The sequence below is a fragment of the Aythya marila genome (genome assembly GCF_965140915.1).
Source record: "Aythya marila genome assembly, chromosome: 21".
Lineage (NCBI taxonomy): Eukaryota > Metazoa > Chordata > Aves > Anseriformes > Anatidae > Aythya > Aythya marila.
In genome coordinates, this window is record NC_139062.1 from 5,353,384 (window position 1) to 5,374,205 (window position 20,822).

At 43.8% G+C, this 20,822-nt stretch overlaps 2 protein-coding genes across 2 annotated transcripts; both read right to left on the reverse strand.

The window, feature by feature from the left end:
• Positions 1-2,380: 2,380 nt before the first annotated feature.
• LOC309886407 (chymotrypsin-like elastase family member 2A) lies at positions 2,381-7,713 on the reverse strand. The gene is made up of 8 exons (XM_082777257.1): positions 7,646-7,713; positions 6,993-7,081; positions 6,331-6,428; positions 5,167-5,295; positions 4,249-4,385; positions 3,485-3,630; positions 3,199-3,351; positions 2,381-2,545 (listed from the first exon to the last, which is right to left on the reverse strand). Exons 1-8 carry the CDS (start codon positions 7,686-7,688, stop codon positions 2,528-2,530), a joined length of 813 nt encoding a protein of 270 aa, XP_082633383.1. The 5' UTR covers positions 7,689-7,713; the 3' UTR covers positions 2,381-2,527.
• A 5,157-nt stretch (positions 7,714-12,870) lies between these two features.
• On the reverse strand, positions 12,871-18,004 carry KIAA2013. The gene is made up of 2 exons (XM_082776988.1): positions 16,914-18,004; positions 12,871-16,153 (listed from the first exon to the last, which is right to left on the reverse strand). The coding sequence occupies exons 1-2, from the start codon at positions 17,914-17,916 to the stop codon at positions 15,294-15,296; spliced, it is 1,863 nt and encodes a 620-aa protein (XP_082633114.1). The 5' UTR covers positions 17,917-18,004; the 3' UTR covers positions 12,871-15,293.
• Between the last annotated feature and the right edge of the window lie 2,818 nt (positions 18,005-20,822).

Here is a 20,822-nt window from a genome sequence, read left to right on the forward strand (position 1 = left end):
GTTCAGAGATCACTCTGGATAGCACCTGGGTAGCCTCAGTATCACCTGTGCTATTGATTTTTTGTCTCATGTCAGTGATGTAAAACCTACAGATGGAGATTTTCTCCTTCTTGCATTGACAATTCTCACAGTGCAGTTCTGCTTCGCTTGCCTTACAGAGGGAGTTCAAATTCTCCAGGAGCTGATCAGCATGAAATGGGGTGTTCCTCTTACTTGCTTCTGGGACCAGCCAACCGTGCCTTTCTTCCTGCAGGAGAGAGATGAAGCGAACAGCCCAAAGGTTTTCACAAGAGGCAAGTTCCTGAATGGCCTTTCCCGTGTCTCTCCATATTTCCAAGTTGTTGCTCAAATCAAAAGAAATGGCTCCGAGAAGGCTGCAGAGGGAGATCGTGCATGCTGTCAAAATCCTTTGAACTGTTTTTCTACCACCAGCATTGGAGGAGTGAGAACATCTTAAAAAAAAAAAAAAAAGAGAGAAAGAAAATGGGTGGGATGGGGGTGGTGGTGAAATCTGATCACTGAGGTATTTCTTGAAGCTCCTGAAAATATAGCTGGAGCAGGTAGTGATATTTAACAATGTGCATGCATCCTGAAACAAAGTACCGAAGTACCAGGGAGTTAGCTGAAATTTATAGAAAGACATCTTTTGTTCTATTTTTCCATCTGACATTTTGTTTTAAAAGAAAAGGTGTAGTAAAGAGACAGTTCTCACGACAGTCTCAGAGCTGCAAAAACACAGGAATTAAATCAATTTTACTGCAAGTATTAACACTGATGAAATAATTTGCCACAGGTTTTATTCCCTGTGTAACTTCTATGCAGACCATAAAAAATGGGCTCATGGTTTCAATAATCATGAATTGTAATTGTTGATGTTTTTTAATCAAAGGAGATACCAAAACTTGTAGAATTTGTTCTTAATAGGAATTTCCAGAAGATTAGTTTGTGCTGATATTTTAAAATTAAGCTTAGATGTTTCCACTATGTTGTCTAAATATTTCAAAAGAAAAATTAATCAAATTTCAGTTTTGTTTTAGTTTTTACAGAGGCATACGTATACCCAATTATCACTATTTGTGCTTCATGATTACCTTTTCTCCTTCTCTTTCATTCTGCACCTAACTGATATCCATCCTCTGCACAGCTAAGTAACCTCTAACGGTTTCAATTTTCAGGTCTATTATTCACTTATAATCTTTCGTTAATCATAATCGTGAAAACAACTGATGTTATGATGAAGCTGGTGACTCCTGAGTACCCATGCAACCCTTTTTTCTCACTGAAAAGAACAAACCAAGAAACTGGGTTTCTGATCAATCTTCTTTTTATTTTCTTTTTCTCTTTCTCTGCATAGTAGTGGTGACTGAGGGTAGCCCTCCATATTTTCTCTTATCTATATTCAGTACAATTTATCCTGAATAAAACATAAACGTGTTTAATCCAAAGGTAAGAAAAACCAAATGTCTGATTGAAAGAAACTGCAAGCCCGGAAGAGTTTGTCTCTGAACTCAGATGCATTTCTAGCCTCAGAATCAACTTCCATTCTTTTCCTTATTCTTTCCACTGCTAACCTTTGAATCACTCACCCTCCTTTTATAATCGATAAAATCGATATAATTGATTTATACTTTTGAATCTGCCTAAAAATGTGCCGGGAGGCAGAAGAAAAGCAACAAAATCTGCCTTGATTTTACACTGCCTAACTTTTATTGTGATCAGAGAAAGATAAAGAGGGGCTTTAATTTTGTCCCACGTTAAAATGTGATTCTGCTTGCGCTTTGAAAAAACAAAAACAAAACCCATTTGTGTCCAACTGAGTGTTGGCTGACAGCAACAATTCAGAGGTCTTCACCTGGCATCTGAATTAATTGAAAAAGAGCAATGTGGACACAAGGGAGAGGGGTCTGCAGTGATGCTGCCGGGGCAGCTGCCAGCACTTGCTGCTGCATTTTAACATTCCTGTTGCTAAACCCCAAGATCCCAGGGTGTTAAAAACCTCTTTAAAAGCAGGCACTTTGCAGCACTCCCACACTCACCTGCATTGACCTGCTTGCGCCCGTGCTGCCTTCCTGCTGGGCATTGCCACTGCTTGTCCTGGTGAGTCCTGCTCGCAGGCTTGATGGTCCTGTCTCCTGCCTGCCCGCCTCCTCCTGCCCTGCTAGTTCCTTGCTTTCTCACCGCTCTACCCCTAGAGTTCACCCCATGGCTTTCTACTCTTCCTGGTGCCCATCTTCTTCACAGCAGGCTGGCATCTTCCCCCAGATGAGCATCAAGCTCTAGCCCAAGGCAGGGGAAAAGCTTTAAAAGGTCTCCAGCATTATCGCTAAAAACAGGCTCTGGTCTTGACAATACACAAGAAGAATTGACAGGGACACGTGTCTTTCTTTCATGTTGCAAAAATAGTGTTTATTACAGAGTTAAAAGAGTAATTTCCCAGCTATTTGTGATCAAAGGTGCCATGATTACGTCTTTATTCAAACTGTTCTCCTTCTTGGCACCGATCTGATGTGTCATCCAGTTCTCTGGCTTAGTTGCTTGCCATAACCTACAAAAATGTAAAACAAAGCAAAAATCAGATCACAATTTGTGAATTTGTGAATAGTGTATGTTGCTTCCAGGATGCAGGATTTGAACAACTGAAACAAGATTTTTGCTCCTCATTCACTCTTTAAATTAAGGTCTATAGTATATTAAAAAATTGTTGCTCCAGACTTGAGTAGCATGGTCTACCTTCTAGGGTGCAATTGTTACAATCATTATTATTCATAATACAAATGTAAGTAATCACTTCTGAAGTCACAACAATAAATCATTTACTAACTATAAATACATCTGTAGTCTAAAGGCAAAATGAATTCCTAAACATAGAGAATTGTTTAAAAGTGAAAATAATTTGGATAACTAATTTCAAAGAGGTTTATGTATTTTTGCTCAGGGAATTGCTTTTGTGTTGGTGAGGGCTTGCCTACAGAGACAGGATACTTGTATGTAAAGTATCATTTGAATTAAAATTGAAACAGTTCCCTGAGTAGGTGACAGAAACGTCAATCAGAGATTACTTGAATAATTTTTCTGGTGCTTTTCCTCTAGAAGACACATCTTTTTAAAACATCTTTTTCTCCCCCCAAGGTCCTCCAATAATGACCTTAGCAATAGCTAAGAGTCTGTATTCCCCTGTAGAAGTGCATAGAACCTTACTCGCTCGATCCAGCTGTTGTAAGCAGAGACCCGAGTGAAGACAGAAGGTTTCCGATAATAGTTGCAGCCAAGAGAAGAGCCAAAGCTGACAATACCGTGCACTTCCCATTTGCCATTAGCACCTCGACAGTTCAGTGGGCCACCAGAGTCCCCCTGAGAGGAAGGGGGATAATAGTTAATTGTAGTCATAGTGTGAGTAGTTCTTCCTTGTGTTTTAAGCTTTCCTTCCCATCAGGCCTGTTTGTGTCTAAAACCAGCCCCAAAGAATGACATTCTCTGGACTCACATTACAGCTGGAGGTGATTCCATCCCCACCAGCGCAAACCATGCTGGTTTTCACTGTGCTTCCCCACCAGGTAGGGCTGGAACAAGTTGCATAAGACACCACCAGCAAAAGACCTTGCTGCAGTTCATCTGGAAGAGCTCCGTTTGCTGTGAGGGGATAGAAACAAAGGAGTCACGATACCATAGCACTGAAGGAAGAACAAAAGTGCATCGTTAAGTTTCTCTCAGGATATGGACACTATTCCTCCAGGTAAAAACTCCATATGAGCTGTATAATCCATTCCTTATATGCATTCTTTCACCAAAAAAAATGCTGTAATTTACTAATGAGTTAAAAATACCTCTTTGATAGAGAAATACAGGGCTGTTCTTTGGAAGTTTGCAATTTACTTCTCTTTGTAGGAATTGCCTCTTGAGTCGAGCTGACACTTCTGCTGAAGTCTCTGAGATTTTTCTTTATGTTCTTTCTGCTCATTTATTTGCCTTTTCAGTTATTCAGCAAGGCATATTAGGATTAGCAAAATCACGCTATTAATGTTTATTAGAATAGTTTCTGAAAGCCGAGTATAGGGCCCTCTAGTGCATTACTATCTCAATTACAAGCAAAATAAATGCAGGGAAAAATCAGTGTGTGAGTGAAGTGGGGCCTGATCGGCTTGGTGTCAAGGGGATGTTGAGCACCACTAACCCACCTTTTACCAGTCAATTCCAAAGGACATGGCAGTACAGAAAGATTTTGTTTCAGTTTTGCAAATCTCCACTTACTCTGCAGTCTTCCCCATCCTGTCACATAGCAGGCGGTGTTGGATGACAGGATGTTTCCTGCAGCAGGGAGGCAGGCCAGCTGAATTTGATCACTCAGGGTGACGTGTTTAGTGAGTTTGATCAAAGCAATGTCGTACCTGTGGTCATATGCACATATATGAGAATGGGGAAGGCAAGGGGTGAAGAGGATTACAAATAGTTAAGACATAGCAGCACAAATACGTAGCTGTTGTTCAACACTTCATCTATTTAAAAGAGATGCGAGGAGGCCACTGTGTGAACAGTTAAGATTCCTCCATCCTTAAAGTGGTAGGGAAATCCATACACTGGAAGACTTCCCTACAAAACTGTCCACTTTGCTGCTTGGCAGTTTTCTGAACTTTTATAGTTCTCTTCACCAAAAACAGGCACATGTGTGAGGACTAACTCCAAGCACTCAGAAAGTGAGGCAGTTGCTTTGCTAATGCACTCGTCCTGCAGGAATGCATAGGAGTCCTTCATCAACAAATGTATTAATTCAATTTATCAGTATTTCTCTGTGTTTATGCTATTCATATGAGAACTTCAAAGTGTTGTTTAAATTGATTGATCAATTCATTCCCTTTCACTGTATGAAAGAAATTATTGCATAGAACAACAGTATCTCAGCTAAACATAAACATGCACAATGGCAGCCAAAAACGCAATTAGTCCATAATCAATTAATACTGCCAGTTCTTTCTCTTCTCTTGAGGGGGAATGGTACATAGTGGAGTCTCAGCTCTCCTCTATGAGAAAACATTTAGAAATACCATTGTAAGCTGTAACAGGAGATTCTAAACATCCATTTGGCTGCTACAGCTCAGGGTAGGTGGGATTCAGTCAATTTGATTTTTGTCTTCCATCTAGTATGTGAAAAAATACTTTCCAGCAACTTACCCATTTGCAACATTGTATGAATTCCATTTTTCATGGACAACAAATTTTTCTGGAAAAGCTGTGACAGATCCTTTTTCCTCTTCTGCTAAGTTATATTTTCCAAGAAGTACCCGATATTGCAAGCTAGAACTGGACAAGAAAAGGACTAACAGTTATGCAGTTACCAGCTTGCTGCTTAGTCATCTGCATCTTATCCACCTGAGATATCAGTAAGGTTATTATCAGTAAGACTGTTAAGACTGATTATCTTAAGACTGTAGTCTCACATCACATGCATGATTTGGCTGGAGCTGAGCCAATGTCTGACTTATTTACTAAGGACAAGGCATTGTATGATGGGCTTAATACTCATTTAATCTCCAAGCCATCCTGTCGACTCCTGCTTTAGGATTCATTATCAAATGAATATGCTTCCAATTTTCACAGGATACAGATGGTATTCCCAATGTAATAAACAATTTGGACTGCCTTTTTGACAAAATGATAGTATTTGCTCATAAGCATCTTCACTGGTAAACAGCTGCAGGACACACATAATATACAAAATTAATGATAATAACATGCAGCCAGTCCTTATTTCATATGATGATGTTTTCTACAACCTAGTGTTACAATAACCAACATGTAATGTATTCGTTATTATATGTATTCAAGGACATATACTACCAAACCACAATGGAGTTGGCTCCATGGAGACAATTTTGATGATGAAGGGGCATATTTGTATCTGATCATTTATTTGTTTTACTCTCCCATAGTATGAAGAGCATTCTGAAAACAACTGGGAAATTCAAACTATTTGTGGTTACTTTTTCAGGGAGTGGATTGAGTCGTTTCTCTGTAGCTCTCACTGCCATGTATATAGTAGAAATAGGCAACATAGCTGAATTTTAATAGCAACTTGAAAATGTAATGATTCTTTAGGTATCTACAGGAAATTAGGGATATATAATTCAGGTCATTGTATGAGATTTTTTCTTCCCCTCTACTTTTATTTTAAGAAAATTAAAAAATGTGCTCCTTCTTGTGGCCTATTAGTTATAATAAAGGATATTAAACTTGAAGTTCTTAATTGGGAAAGGAAGAACTGCCCTTAATACTATTTTGCTTCATCTGTCTCTGGTCATGCGCTACTTCTGAGTACAGACTAACTCAATGATTTACCTGATGCAGTGTGCAGCTGTCAATACCCAGTTGGTTGCAATGAGGGTTCCTCCACAAGTATGATACCATTTGCTGCTTGATTGATATTGAAGGGAGACCTAGGATCAACATATCAAGTAAGGTTTCAGTTTTTGCTTGCTCATTTTTTCTTGTTGCACTTTCTTCCTGCACCCATAACACAATTTACCAGTTGAAAATGGTGAGAGTTTTTAAACTACCATCCCTATCATCCAAAAATTTGATTTTTATAATGTGTTTTTTGTTTGTTTGTTTGTTTTATTTTGTTTTTCCAAAGCCGTCACTAAGTCTGGTCCAAATAGAGCATTTTATTTGCTTCAAAAAGCTATTTGTTAACCATGTGCAACTACATTCCAGTAGGTATTGCACTTTCCACTGAATTTTAGTCTTCTTGCTTAAATATGGCAGAGTGCCCTAGCCTAACACAAGAACATGAAAGCCTTTCTAACCAGCAAGAGGTGGCACATTCAGAGCTTTCTTAAAAACTGGAAATTCTGAGGTTGATTAGAAGGTAATATTCAAAACCTAAGACATGACAGATAAGATGCAATGATCAAATGAAACAAAAGACCTGGCTTTGTTCAGCCATGTTGTGTGAGGGCATCGCAGCTCTAATTGTTCCAGGGAAGCACAAAATGACTAACCTGCCAGGGCCAGCTGTACGGTATTGCATTTTCCCCTCCAACAACTCTACTCACAGCAGGTGCATAGGCAGGTACCCCACAGCCAAGGGCTAGAAGACATACAAAATAGGATGTGTGATTTATAAGTAGGAAGTTTAAAAAACAAAATCTGTAAGAGAGGTTGTTTTTGTTTTTAATAACTGTGTTTGCACAGAACATTGCACGGCACAAATATAGGCTATAATTTGTTGTGATACTGGTCAAGATACAGCCATCAGTCAAAACTGACCAATGTTATATAAAGTCTGTGTTTTCTGACAGTAACCAAATCATGTTGGCTTAACCAAATTCTCGAGAGTCAATTGAGATGCAGCTCCTAACAAATGCAAAGCAATTTGATGTGAATTAACTGTATTTCAGTGTATTCAAGCTATGTAAATTAGCTTTTAATTTGTTGTCGTATGAGAGCAGTAATCCTAAGTAAGTTCCTGCAATATGAGAAGAACAGCGTAGCACCTAGTTGCTGTTTTCAGAAAACCTTTTAATTAAAACCTATACTACTTTGTTGCAGAATGTCTAGTATCCCGTCCCATCCCCCCACCAAGAAAGGGAAAGTTGCTATTAGATTTTAATTCATTATTCCCTTAGAACTAATACTGAAATTGAGTACAGACCTGCAGCTGCCAGAGTCAACACGGCAAAGAGAATTCCAAGCATGATGCAAGTTGGCTTTATGCTGCAGGCTCTGCTTTTCAAGCTATTTTATACGTTACCATTTATCTCTAGCATATGACTTAAAATGCGGTGTTATGCTGATACTAACGGAAAACTTGTGTAACTGTGGGATAATTTTTTATATGCACAAATGCTTAAGAAAAAATCAAACAAAAGAAAAAGAAAAAACAGGAACCATGTTTAGATGGACCTTGAATCCAGGCTAAACATACAACTTTGGTTTAAAAAAAACTTCAGCTAAATGGCATGTAATCTGTAGCAGCTGTTTGCTTTCCCATTGCCTTGAAATTTCATCACAAAGGTGTTTCTAGAAGGAAAATGTTAAATGAATTATTCTAACTCTTGATGCAATAACACTATCTGACATTTCAGGAAGTGATATATTCAGACACGTCAGTGGGGTTGTATTGAATGATCTCCTGAGGCCCTTCCGGGCTTAATTATTGTATGATTATGTGATTACTTGAAATTTTATTTTATTCTGATTTATTTATTTTTTTTGGTGACTGAATAGCAACTACCACATTGTACTAACTGGAAAACCCATGTTTTCTTTTCTAGTCCAAATTGCGTGTGTTTTAGCGTGTCATACTTCTTCAGTGAAACAAACTGTAAGCACTTTGGAGGGGAAACTAGAGGGCACTGGGGACCATAGGAAGTCTCTAGAGTGCCCTGGAAAGGTTCTAATGGGTGCTAGAGCACACTGGAGAGCTCTGAAAGGTCTTACAAGGGCCCTGGAAGTCCTCTAGTGTGCACTGGGAGGCCTCTAGCTCTCTCTAGGGTGCACTGGTGAGCACTGGGAGGTTTCTAGGGTGTCCTTGGAGATACCTAGGGCACCAAAGATTTTACTGGGTGGCCCTGGGAGGCCTCTAGAGAGCTCTGGAAGGCTTCTAGGGGATGTGAGAGCACTGCAAGGTCTACAAAGGGTATTAGAATGCACTGGGGTGCCCTGGGCACCTTCCAGGAAATACTATACTACTACACTGGGAGGCCCTTGCAGATTCTAGTGTACACTTGAAAGCCTCTAATGCTCACTAGAGTGCAACTGGGAGCCCTGGAATTCCTCATGGGCATCCTAGAACTACATGTGGGGCCTGGGAGGCCTTTGGGAAGTGGTAGAGTTCACTGGGAGGCCTCAGAAGGTATCCAGGGGCCACTGGAGTGCACTGGGAGGCTTGGGAGGCCTCTAGGGGGCCCTAGAGCATATCAGGGGGCACAGTGGGATGGCTGTAGATTACCCTAGAGAGCACTAAAGAGGCCTTCAGGGGGTGCTAGAGTATGCTACAAGACCTTGCAAGGCCTCCAAAAGGCCCTAGAGTGCTGGAGGGCCACAGGATGCCTCAAGGTTGCACTGGGGGGCTGCCAAGGCATCCTAGAGGACACTGGGGGTAACTGGGAGGCTTTCAGAGGGAGCTAAAGTGTCCTGAGGAGCCCTGATAGATATGCAGAAGCTCTAGGGCAGACTGGAGGGCCACTGGAGGCCTCTTGTGTGAACTGGGAGGCATTCATGGAACCCTAGAGGACAGTGGAGAGCCCTGCCAGGCCTTTAGGTGGCTCTAAACACATTGGGTGTCCCTAGGAGACTTCTAGCATGCTGTAGAGTATACTAGAGAGCACTGGGTAACCTCTAGGGTGCACTAGGAGACCTCTAGGGTGCCATAGAATGCACTGGGAGGGCTGGAATGCCTCTAGAGTGCCCTTGGAATCTTCTATGGAACTCCAGAGCACACTGACACACTGTAGAGCCCCACGAGTGCTCCAGGGGGCTCTAGAGCACACAAGGGTGGGGTGGAGGGAGTGGGGGTGCCTACAGCTTTCCAGGGGGCAGTAGATAAAAAGGGATAGGACCTGCAAACCTCTAGGGTGCATAATAAAGCCTCTAGTGGTCTCTGGAGTGCAATGGAGAGCCCTTCGGGGTCTCCAGGGGATCTCAGTGCACACCCAGGGGCACTGGGAGGATTTCAGGGGGAGTTTGAGTACACTGGGGGGCTGTAGAACTGCAAAGGCTCTAGAGCAGGCTGGAGGGCCATGGGAGGCCTGTAGTCTGCACTGGGAGCCTCCAAGGGGGTGCTAGAGCTCACTGGAGAGCCCTGTGTCTCCAGGGGGTGTTAGAGCACACTGGAGGGACCTACAAGGCCTCCAGAGGGACTTAGGGCACAACAGCAGAGACCTGGCTGTGATCCAGAGGGTTCTAGACTGCACTGGGAGTCCCTTGTAGGGTCTAGGGAGCACTGGGAGGCCTGTAGTGTTCTCTAGAGTGCCAGGAGGGGCTGAGATTCCTATACGGCATCCTAGAGCAAACTGGGAGGCTTTTGGGAAGTGATAGAAGGCACTGGAAGGCCCTGGGAGGCCTCCAGGGGACACTAGAGTGTACTGCAGGGCCACAACAAGACTCGAAGCTGCACTGGGAAGCCTCTAGGACATCCTGAAGGACACTAGGGGCCACTGTGAGGCTTTCAGGGATAGCTAGAGCACATTGGGAGGCCCTGGTAGAGAAGCACAGGCTTTTGAGTGGACTGGAAAGTCATGAGGCGTTTAGTGAGCACTGGAAAGTCAATACAGCACCCTAGTGGACCCTGGAGAGCCTTGCAAGGCATCTAGCTGGCACTAGAGCACACTGTCGGGCCCTGAGAGGACTTGAGTGTGCCCTAGAGCATGCTAGAGAGCCCTGTGAGGCCTCCAGAGGGCAGTAGATTACAGTAAGTGTCCCTGGGATGCCTCTTAGGGTGCAGCAAGAGGCCCCTAGGGCACCTGAGAATGCACTGGAGGGCCCTGGGAGCCCTTTAGGGAGCACTGGGAGGCCTCTAGGTCTCTCTAGTGTGCTCTGTGTAGAGCCCCCTCCCTGGGCCCTCCATTGAATTCTCGGGTGCCCTAGGAGCCTCCTATTGCACCCCCGAGGCCTCCCAGAGACCCTTACTGTAATCTGCTGCCACCTGGAGGCCTCTCAGGGGTATCTAGGGCACACCAGGAAGGTATTACAAGGAACACAAAGAACCATCAGTCCATGATGACAGAGAAACACACCGGTGCATGGTAAGCCAGACATCATTTCTTTCCTATTTTCCTTTAACTGATAGATCGGTAGCACTTCCCTGGAAGAGGACAAGGATTCCATAGCATTGCAAATGAGCATTTTCATATCCCCAATCAGCATGTTGACCTATGTTAGAATGCCATGTGAACTTGTCAATGAAAAGAGGGTAAACCACCTATTTTCACCAAAAGGACAAACTAGTAAGAGGAAGCATTTAGAGGAGCTGCCACAAAAGAAATACTTACTGTGTTGTAAATTCATTACCAGACTTTTGAGATCTATGACTTGACATCAACATTTATCACTCTTTCTTCCTTCTACAAGGAGAATTTTCCATTATCTGTCACAGTTACAACCAGCTACCCTTCACCTGAAAATATGTTACTGGTTAAAAACCAAACATCTCTATCCCATAAGCCTGTGTAAAGGGCAAACTTATTGGAAGAGAAACAAATACTTAATGTCAGTTCAATAACCACAGTTGGATTTTTTTCCTCTACATATAGACAAAACTAAAGGTTTCCAAAAAGCTGAAATGAACCTATTATTTAATGTTAATGTTAACAAGCAGCAAAATGCATGATTTTCATAACTTCCATTCAGCAGTAGGTACTGATTTGGATGAAAGTTGCCTGGAGCACATATGGGGAAGGCAGAAATATACATGTATAATGCTTTGCTGTTTTGTCTGCCTCTCAGGAATGTATTATCCTACCCAAACAATAGTGCTTGAGAAAGCTGCATTCTGAATTTCAATGGAATCAACCAAACTCTGTTCTGGCATCTTGTATTTATTATGTGACAAAAATAAAAATCAGGATTGACAAGCATAGAAATGAGATTCTAAAAAAAAAATAAAAAAATCAGGAATTAGTTGGTTATCTTCGTAACATCTGAACTTACCCATGAAACAATGTACTGTGCTTTCCAGTTTTAATTTCCATGTGGCTTTCTGTATCCTATATTTTCACTCTTTTCACTGAATACTAATTAAAAAGTATGAATTTTGGATGTTCAGTCGCTATCTCAATTTTCCTGTTTTGTGGGTATGGTCTTAAACATGGAGTTGTGTTAAGTAGTTTAAGCATTTCTGCAATCATTTCTTAAGTAACCTGCTATCTTACATATTAGAGAGAAAGGAAAACCCCATCTTGTCTTTCTGTTCCTTTTCGTCATTGTAAAGGTATTCCAAAACAGTTGTTTTATTACATGGTAGGGAGGTTAATAAGAATGATAGTAGTTTTAATGTAAAACCCCCTCAAACCTTTTTTGTTGTGGTTGTTCCATTACTGCTTTATGTAACAATTGCTTATCCATCTTTTGCAGGCCTAGTCTAAATAGGTTGAAGTATCTTTCTTGGACTCAGTGGACATCATACTGTTGGCAGAAGTACATCAGAAACCTCATCCTCCAGCTGATACCGTATGGCTTTGAAACAGCTCCCTAGAAGCTCTTATCTCCATGTCAGTTATTTCACAGAAATTCAGCAGTTACTGGGACTTCAGGAAGAGAGAGCCCAGGAACTTCTGGTATATTCTGTTAAAGCAAAATAGCTAATGTATGTGTTAAATATATACTTGATATACAATTACTTATGTACGCTGTTGCTTCACTTCTTTTAATCTGTTCCCTTGTAGGGTAGTAAACATGCTAGACCAATTAGTAATTGGAACAGTCTGCACACAACTAACAGATATAAAAATCTACTTTTCTGAGGGAGGTTTTTCATCTGAGACTAGACGGTAACCTATTTAAAAATCTGAAGTTAAATCCTGCCCCAGCTTTTCACTGGGAGCACCATATGTGCTATATCCATTTCTCACTGGATGGCCATTAAGTCTGTTGCTTGGTTTTCTCTGGGTCTATTTTTGTGTGTTCTTAAAAGTTAAACTTGGCCTGCATGCTTCAAGATGTAACCATGTTACCTTCCAGCTTCTGACTTCAAAAATGTTTCCTGCTTAGCCATGTTTATATATTGGTTTTTACGCTGTACTTTTTTTTATATCCAAACACTTCTGTAGCTGACATTGGACAGAGGTGTTAACATAAGGCTCTGCTTGTTCTAACTGGGCTGAAAGAAAGGAAAAGAGATAACAAATCAAAACACAAACAAAAAACACACTTTAGTGATCAGGTAGACTAAAATGTATTTATTTAGAAACAACAGCTTTGGTATTTGAAAACCAAACAACCTTTAAATCACTAGAAAGTGAGATGTCTCCCCCCATAGCCAAAACAAATCAATGCACAAAGTCTCAATATGCTCAGAATAGGAAACCTGCAAATTAGCATTTCCAAGTGTAAGTCCAGAAAACAATTTCCTTAAACTGATTTTGCACTCTACAATCATAAAGGCTGAAAAATGTTACCTGCACTTAGATATCTACAGTTCAATTGACTGACTTGTTACTGAACTGGAGGCAAAATTATTAACATTCTCCCCCAACCCCCCCAAGCAATAAATTAAAAAACGTATACCAGAAAGGAAGTTACACTGAAGTTTTCTAGTTAAGTTAACTCTCTGATGGGAATCATCATTCTTTATTTTCCTGTGGGATTAAAAAAAAAATCAAAATATCAAAGGATTCGGTATATCTTCAAGTATTTTCACCAAATGGATTACTCTTAGGGAACACAACAGCTTACAAGGAAAAAGAAACATCTGTTATACAAGCTTCTGGGATAAACTCTTGAATAACCACATGTTCCAAGTTTCAGATTCCTTTCTTAACAAGGCACAAAAGGATTGTTGCTTTCAAAAAGTCCTTGTTCTCAGCTGCAAAATTGTCAGATGTGTTGTGCAAATGGAGGCTGAAAGTAGGACTAAGTTCACTCAGACACTGGGATATTCCCATTCAATTAATAAAACAAGGTGCTATTTCAACACCATTAATCTTGCTTACTGCTGTGGAGATTTTGAGCTTCAGCTGGCTTCCACTTCATCCCTGGTTTTGAAATTGAATTCTGCAACATCTTCATTTTAATTAAAACCAGGCAGCAGAATTGCTTGCTGTACACTGCAAGGCTTTTTGCAATTCCAAGAAGGAAGAGTAAAGAGTTAAGTCAGCCCTGGCATGCAGCTATGAAGTTTCTTACCATTTCAGAAAATAATGTCAGGGATGGTTACCTGTAGTCATGGTTAACAAGTTATTTTGTAAAAGGCAGAAGGCAAAACTTGTAAATGACAAAGGCAACCAGACAGCAGTGAAAAAAAGGACAAAATTTTATAATTTCAAGGGAACATTTCAGGATGCAGCTGTACACACAGTAATTCAAATTACTTCCTTACCACTTCCTTTTGCACTAAGGTTTCATCATCATAGGCTTGCAACTTCAGTTGCCTTTGATATACATCTTTTCTACCTCTTCCTAGGTTAGTTTGTCTACCCACAGGCACCTTCGATCTCATTCTTTCAATGGATAACAGGTATTCAGACCTGCTGGGATCAGGCCTGGTTTGCGGTGCTCAACATTACAAAGCCAGTGAGCTGACAGGAAAATGGCCAGCTCATCCTAGACACCACTTAAGCACTGACTGTCACCCAGCACTTTTTGCCCAGCCTTAGGCAAAATTTTATTTGCTTTTTTGATTTGGATAAACAGAGCATTCCAAACCCTGAACTTTTCCTCTGACAGCTCTATTTAACTGTCTTAAAAAAAAAAAAAGAAAAAAAAAAAGCCAGAGTTAGCTGTCCAACCCTAAAGAAAGATCCCTCTGAACAAGATTGCCTGCTCACATAACAAATCTAGTCTTGTTCTTCATTTCTGCTCTGTATCAACGCATGACCAGAAAGGACCAGTACTGAGAGCAGAAACTGCTTGTCTAGTGTCTGTTCTGTACTAAGTTTTTACTAGCAACCAAGTTTTCTAGGCTCCTCAAAACAAGCACTTTAAATCTTTTGCACCAAAGTGAGAGATGCGTGAAGTCAGAACCTCCAACTCGCAGTAAATGCACTCAGTGCTTTTCTCAAAGCCACACTAGCCACACTTTCCCAAAATGATGTTGGTGATGTGGCATGATGGAGGATTACAGTGTCTGCATAAACATTAACCAGTAGTCCCAACAGGTTTTTTTTTTCAGCACCGTGACCTAAGAACACTAGTTTGCATTTGTGTTCTCACGTGTCAGGACACACATTCAAACCAGGCAGACAATTGTGCACATCTCCCACACAGCAGTAAAAGAGATGCGTAGCAGCGCTCTCAAAAGCACTCCCATACAGCTTAAGAAACATTCTCGAGGGACACAGCTGCAACTGTTTGCTTAAACACAGGCTATGTCCTACACCAGTGTGTGGAAAAATGACAGAAAAGTTGCATCTGCCTTAATCTGCAGCCCTATGAATGTTTAAGGACTGACAATTAATTTATCTTTTTTAATATTTGTGAGCCCTACCGCTCCAATCCCTGCCCTAACCCTACTTCTTGCAAGAAGAGGTCACAGATCACTTGTTCTAAGAGAGACTGAAAGCCTCTCAGAGAGAACCTCCCTAGGCACAGTTGACAAGAATAGACTGGTGACATTCAGAAGAGAGCAGCCAGAAGTAGCAGCCTTACACCTTACTCCTGAAGAGTGGCTTGGCTCCTGGCCCACAATATTCATTGTAGATGAGCTTGAACAGAAACAGGTGAAACAGTGTGATCAAGGAGGCCACACTGAACCAGAACAGGAAGGGTAAGCCCGGGTATTGCTTGGCCATGTGTTCCTCATGAGCCAGAATAGCTTTTAGATGGAGTGTGTGTCTCAGGTCCTGCAAATGGACCAAATCTGTCGATATATAAAGCAGTGGTGTGATGGGCTGAGTCACCATGACAGGGAACGTATGACCTCGTGCCTCTGAGGTCAACTCCACCGGCTCATTCATACAGCCTGCCTCACACGCATAGAGTCTAACTGGCTTGTCTTGGAATTTCACAGACACATGCAAGAAGGGCTTTCCTTCAGCATCCAGCAGAACAGCGAGGTTAATCAGATCCTTGTTGTAATGGATCCCACGTAAGGAATAGCTGTTATGAAGTACATCTGGGTCAGCCTGAAACTGAAGATGGTTTTCAGTGAACTGCAGACCTCCAAAACTCAGCACCATGCCCTGCATAAGTCCATGGACCCCAGCTGCCACGAGACCCTTACATCCCCGTTTCTGGAGAGTTAGCTTCCACAGGTCCGAGAGCTGCAGGATCTGGGGGACACTGGTCAGCTTTGCCGGCCACAGGTTCTCTGCGTGCATGGTTGCATGGCCACTGAAGCAATGGTCAGCATAGTTCAAGCTGGCTTCCATTTTTTCTCTGTCCTCACTGCTAATGACTGGATCTAGCAGAGGAGCTGGCATGCTGGACAGCATATAGTAGAGGGTCATGTTAACAGTCTCACTCGATGGTGTATGTGAATCTGTGATCTTTCTCATTTCAATGCCTGTAATAAATGACAACAACCAAGAGTCAGAGGACCGCACACGAATGACATTAACTAGGAGAAAGAAAGTTCAAATGTGCATGCTACATGATGTTGTTCAATATACAGATGTTCTTTATTAACATCAAAGAAAACTTCAGTGAAACGCCTTGTATTTTTTTGGCTGCTCTTTCTGCTTTGAGACTGAAAGCCAAGCTCGCACTGAAGGCAAAGCTACTTTGATATATCTACAGATGCCCTGCAGAGCTGTTACCGTGACTCTGCAAGAATCGTCTGTCAAAGGACCATTTATTTTTTTTACTAGCTGTAAAATACCAAGCCCTACATCACTTGGGCAGCTACTCTTTTATGCAGGGCCATGAAAATTTTATCTCAAGAAAAAGCATCCCTGAAGTATCAGCAGGACAATCCCCAACTTCCATGGAGGAGTTTAAAGACAGTCCTTTATCCTGTAACTGGAGGCCAGCTCTATTCCCAACTTAGAGCTGGCTTGCTGGGCATGAAAGCCAGTGCATCCAGAACTGTGATTAGAAATGTCCTTCTATCATTTTATTTATTCAGTAAGGTTGACTCTGCTTTTTAAGTACTCTATGTTCCAAAGTTGGAACACTGTTTTCTTATCCCACAGCATCTCTTCTGGCTCCTGAAAGAAACCTGTCAAAAAGAGTGGGGCCTCTAGCAACCTTACAGGAACCAGGTCACTGAGCTTTCTGATCTCACCCACAGTAATTGTTTGGAAGTCAAGCATCGCTTTCCTTACCTGAAATGAACAGGTCTGACCAGGTCTGCTGATGCTCCTGGAAAAGATCTTCCACCCCCATCTGCATCACCTCCAGCATCTCTTTCTTGGCCGACTCCCTCAACTTGCTGAAGGTCTCCTCCAGCCTGGAGACGTCGATGGGCTCCGAGGTGTACACCACAGAGAGCACAGTTTCATCAAAGTGAGATTTGGGTGCCACCTGCACCCGGCTCACGAGCTTCTTGGCGGCCACCACCATGAGAACCACCTTGGAGCTCCCGGCCAGCAGCAGGCGACCGGAGGAGAGCAAGAACTGCCGCTCCTCCACCTTCTCCACGCTGGTAGCGAACCGGCTGCCCAAAGCGGGCGTGGAAGCCGGGCCTGATGCCTCAAAGCTGACCACCCTGTCGCTGGGGTTGGCGATGCGGATGCGCTGCAGGTAGAGGTGCGGCCGGCTGCGGTGGGCCACCACCTCCTCCCGCACCGTCACGCACTCCCCTGGGCCACCGCTCGGCCCGGGGCCCGTCTGCACGCAGCGCACCCTCCGCACGGCGCCGTCCCGCAGCGCCGCCTGCGCCGCCCGAGCTTCGCCTCGACCCCCCAGCGCTCGGAGCCTCACCAGCGCCGGGTACTCGGTGGGCAGCGCCGGGCCGCCGCCGTTACCCGCTGCCCACACCCAGAGGCGCCCGGCGGCCACGTCCAGCAGCAGGAAGCCGTTCCCGGCCAGCGCCAGGCCCGCTTTCGGCCCTCCGCCTTCCTCGTCGTCCTCGTCCTCGTCCTCCTCCTCCCCGCCGGCCGGCAGCGGCAGCGCATCGCCGCGCTCCGCCTGGCCCCTCCAGGCCCCCGTGGCCGCCTGCAGGCAGAGGGCGGCGGCTCCCCGGGGCTCGGCCCCTCGCCGCCCGCCGCGCCGCGCCCCCAGGTACCAGAAGGCGACGAGGAGGAGCAGCAGCAGCAGCAGCAGCCGCCTCGCCCAGCTGCTCGACAGCAGCCCCGGCAGCCCCTTCAGCCGCTGCTGCAGCCACATGGGCGGCGGGGCGGGGAGGGCCCGGCCCGGTGCGGACCCCTCCCCTCGCAGCGCTCCCCGTTCCCCGCCGCCTCGCAGCGCCCCTCAGGCCGCCATCGCCCGGAAGCTCCGCGCCGAGCGGCGCTTTGCGACAGCGGAGCCGCGCCTCCCGCCTCCACCCCCTCACGGGAGGCGCTTGGCCGCCACCCTGCCCCCCCCCCATGTTCTGTGAAGGGAAAATGGCCCCGTCCTGCCCCAAAGACCCTCCCCAAGTGGCTTTTCTGACAGGAAGAGCTTGGAGTTTTTCCTCGTTTCAGAGAATAATTGGTCGCGTTCCCGCAGCACGGCCTCATTTGGGAAAATCAGTCCCTCCGACGTGCGCCCCGCTGCGTAGTGAGCAGCAGGGCGAGCTTTGTGGCAGGGCCAGGGCGTGCGCGTCGCGCCAAGGAAAACTTTGCGCTGCGGGCCGCTCGCAAAAAACAGTAGCAAACCCCACGGAAAGCCTGTGGGTTAGGATGAAGTGTGAAATTCCTGCCCAGCCAGAGCCAGGGAGGCAGCTCAGGGAACAGGAGCAGACGAGGCTTTCCTGACTTCATCCTGCTAAGGAGATGTTTGATTTTCTAAGGCTTTTTGATTGATTGTTTGATTTTGGAGGGGGACATTGGACTCAAAAGGGTGAGATCTTGCCTCTCACACGCTTTAGTGGTACCAGTGTTTTCCCCAGAAGGTGGGGTGTGTACCGAGGCTGCCTCACTGAGCTCTGCCCCGTTCAGTTTTTAGGAAGTTTCAGCCCTGCTCGGAGCACGTGTTGCACGTACTCACAGGCACATCTGCACTGGCAGCTGCCTCTGGTTAAAAAGACAGGCAGCCGACTCCAGCCAGAGCGCACAAAGCAGCATAAACAGGAAAAAAAATCTGCTCACTGGGTTGGCATAGCTACAGAACGCAAACAGAGCTGTCACATAGGGACAGGCTGAGTGTGGCACTATGAACAATGATGCATTCATGATTTCTAGTGTGCAAAACTGCTCTCATTTTAGAGTGGAGAGATTTAACGCCCTTAAAATGAGAAACTTAACGTTTCTAAAACTCTAGACTGAGTCGCAGACCTTGGTCTGTGCCTTGAAGATGAGGGGATGCCTTTACTGAGGCTCCCAGCTCAAATTGTAGAGGCTGCTAAAGATGTAGCAAGGGCTTTTTCAGGGCTTCCAAAGTACAGAAGAAATCTAAAGTGAAAGTGTGTTCTTTTTTTTTTTTTTTTTTTTTTTTTTTTTTTTTTTTTCATTTGGTGAAACTGGCAGCATTGAAAAAGGAAGTTTCCTGAAGTCACCATCTTAGGGACAACTAACATTTCCTTGGAGTGTTGCCTGCAGTATGTCATTTGAGCATGAGGACTGTTCTGTTTGCCTGGTAATTATGAGGGAATTCCTGCTTTGGAAGGAGGGAGTGGAAACAAGAATGCTTTGAAAAGAATCAAGAGTATTCTCAGAGAACAAATTAATAAGAAGGTTTTTCTTTGGGAGGATGCTGTTATGAAACATGGAGAACATTAGCTAAATTGTGGCCCTTCTAGCAGGTGCTTTTCTTTTTTTTTTTTCCAGGATTCTACCTTCTTGTGCTTATTCTGAAATTTTGAATCCTATAAGATGTGTGCTTTCTGTTCATTTTAGTTAGGGAAACTTGCATATTATCCCAATCCTCTTATGTTTCCATAGGTGTGTACCTGGCTGCATATTCCTGCATTTATTTTCTATCTCAATTTGTTCACCAACTGTCAGCATGCATCCTTCACTTTTTATACCTCTGCTAAACCACCTACCACTGGTGCGTTCTCCCCAACACCTTACTTTTCTATTGTAACTTTTTTTTTTTTTTTTTTGATACATGGGACAACCTTGAGTATGGCTGAGTCAGTACATCTCCTGTCATGGCTTCAATAATATACCGCAACCTGTCACTTTCCATCTACTTAATGTCAACTAAATATTATTGATCGCACACTACAAGATAGAAAATAAGTAATCTCTTAATGTTTCTTTCAGTAATGGAAGCAAAATTGGTTTTATCTGAATACAGTGCCTAAAAACAGGGTTCTATCATTTCTAGGCATTTGCTACAGTAGAAAAAATGTGTTGCTTGAGGCCTCATGTAACGTGTGTGTCAGCGGTAGCTACTTGTTAGTTGTTCTTCAGGCTTTAATGTTTCTCTGCATCTGAGTCATAAATTCATTGCAATATAAAAATGACCTTGAAACCAATTAAAAGACTGTAATTTTATAAACTATGTTTATTTTGTCCTCAAAGTTAGGCAAAATAAGCTAGAAAAAGAATCGTCATGCTAGTGCAAGAAAACCCAGCACAAGAACAGAGTTAAATGTAAGGCAGTAAGAAGCACATGTAGCTGGAAAAAAACAGCATAGGAAAGTACTGCAGATTTTGTATTCCAGAAGGAAAAGTACGAGATGAGAGGACAGGTGAAAAGACGGTATTTACTAAGAGTATTTAGTATCCAGAGTAAGTTGTTTAGTATCCAAGTACGGTATTTAGTATCGGGAGCTGTGCATAATCCATTTCTCTAGTGCCTTTTTCCCACTTAATGACTGTGTCAAGCAGATGCAGTTTGGCACTAACTGAAGCTGGCCAGAAAGGAGAAAGCCCCGCTCCGACAGAGGCTCATGCTTTATTATCGTGTGCTGCTGCTTCTGCTGCATCCAGCGCCCTGCGCACCCCGCCTGCAGCAGGACTTGCCGGGCCCCGCAGCCCAGGTAAAGTTGCTGCAGCCACAGGATCCTCCCCTCTCTCAACGCCTGCAAAAAGCAGATGTTCCCTTGCTTTTTGCTCAAGCCCCGGCCCCAGCGCTTCCTGCTCCCTCTCCCGGCTCCGGGCCAGCTGCCTCCCCGCCTCTTGCGGGGGCCGGAGCCGGGGCGG

Bases quoted from the DNA above. Each gene is read 5' to 3' on its own strand.
- LOC309886407 (XM_082777257.1), bottom strand. From the start codon at position 7,688: ATGCTTGGAATTCTCTTTGCCGTGTTGACTCTGGCAGCTGCAG. The intron at 4,386-5,166 runs GTAAGTTGCTGG...ATATGACCACAG, and splicing joins TCATACAATGTTGCAAATGG to GTACGACATTGCTTTGATCA. The intron at 3,631-4,248 runs GTAAGTGGAGAT...ATCCCCTCACAG, and splicing joins AGGATGGGGAAGACTGCAGA to CAAACGGAGCTCTTCCAGAT.
- KIAA2013 (XM_082776988.1), bottom strand. From the start codon at position 17,916: ATGTGGCTGCAGCAGCGGCTGAAGGGGCTGCCGGGGCTGCTGTCGAGC. The intron at 16,154-16,913 runs GTAAGGAAAGCG...CATTTATTACAG, and splicing joins GTCAGACCTGTTCATTTCAG to GCATTGAAATGAGAAAGATC.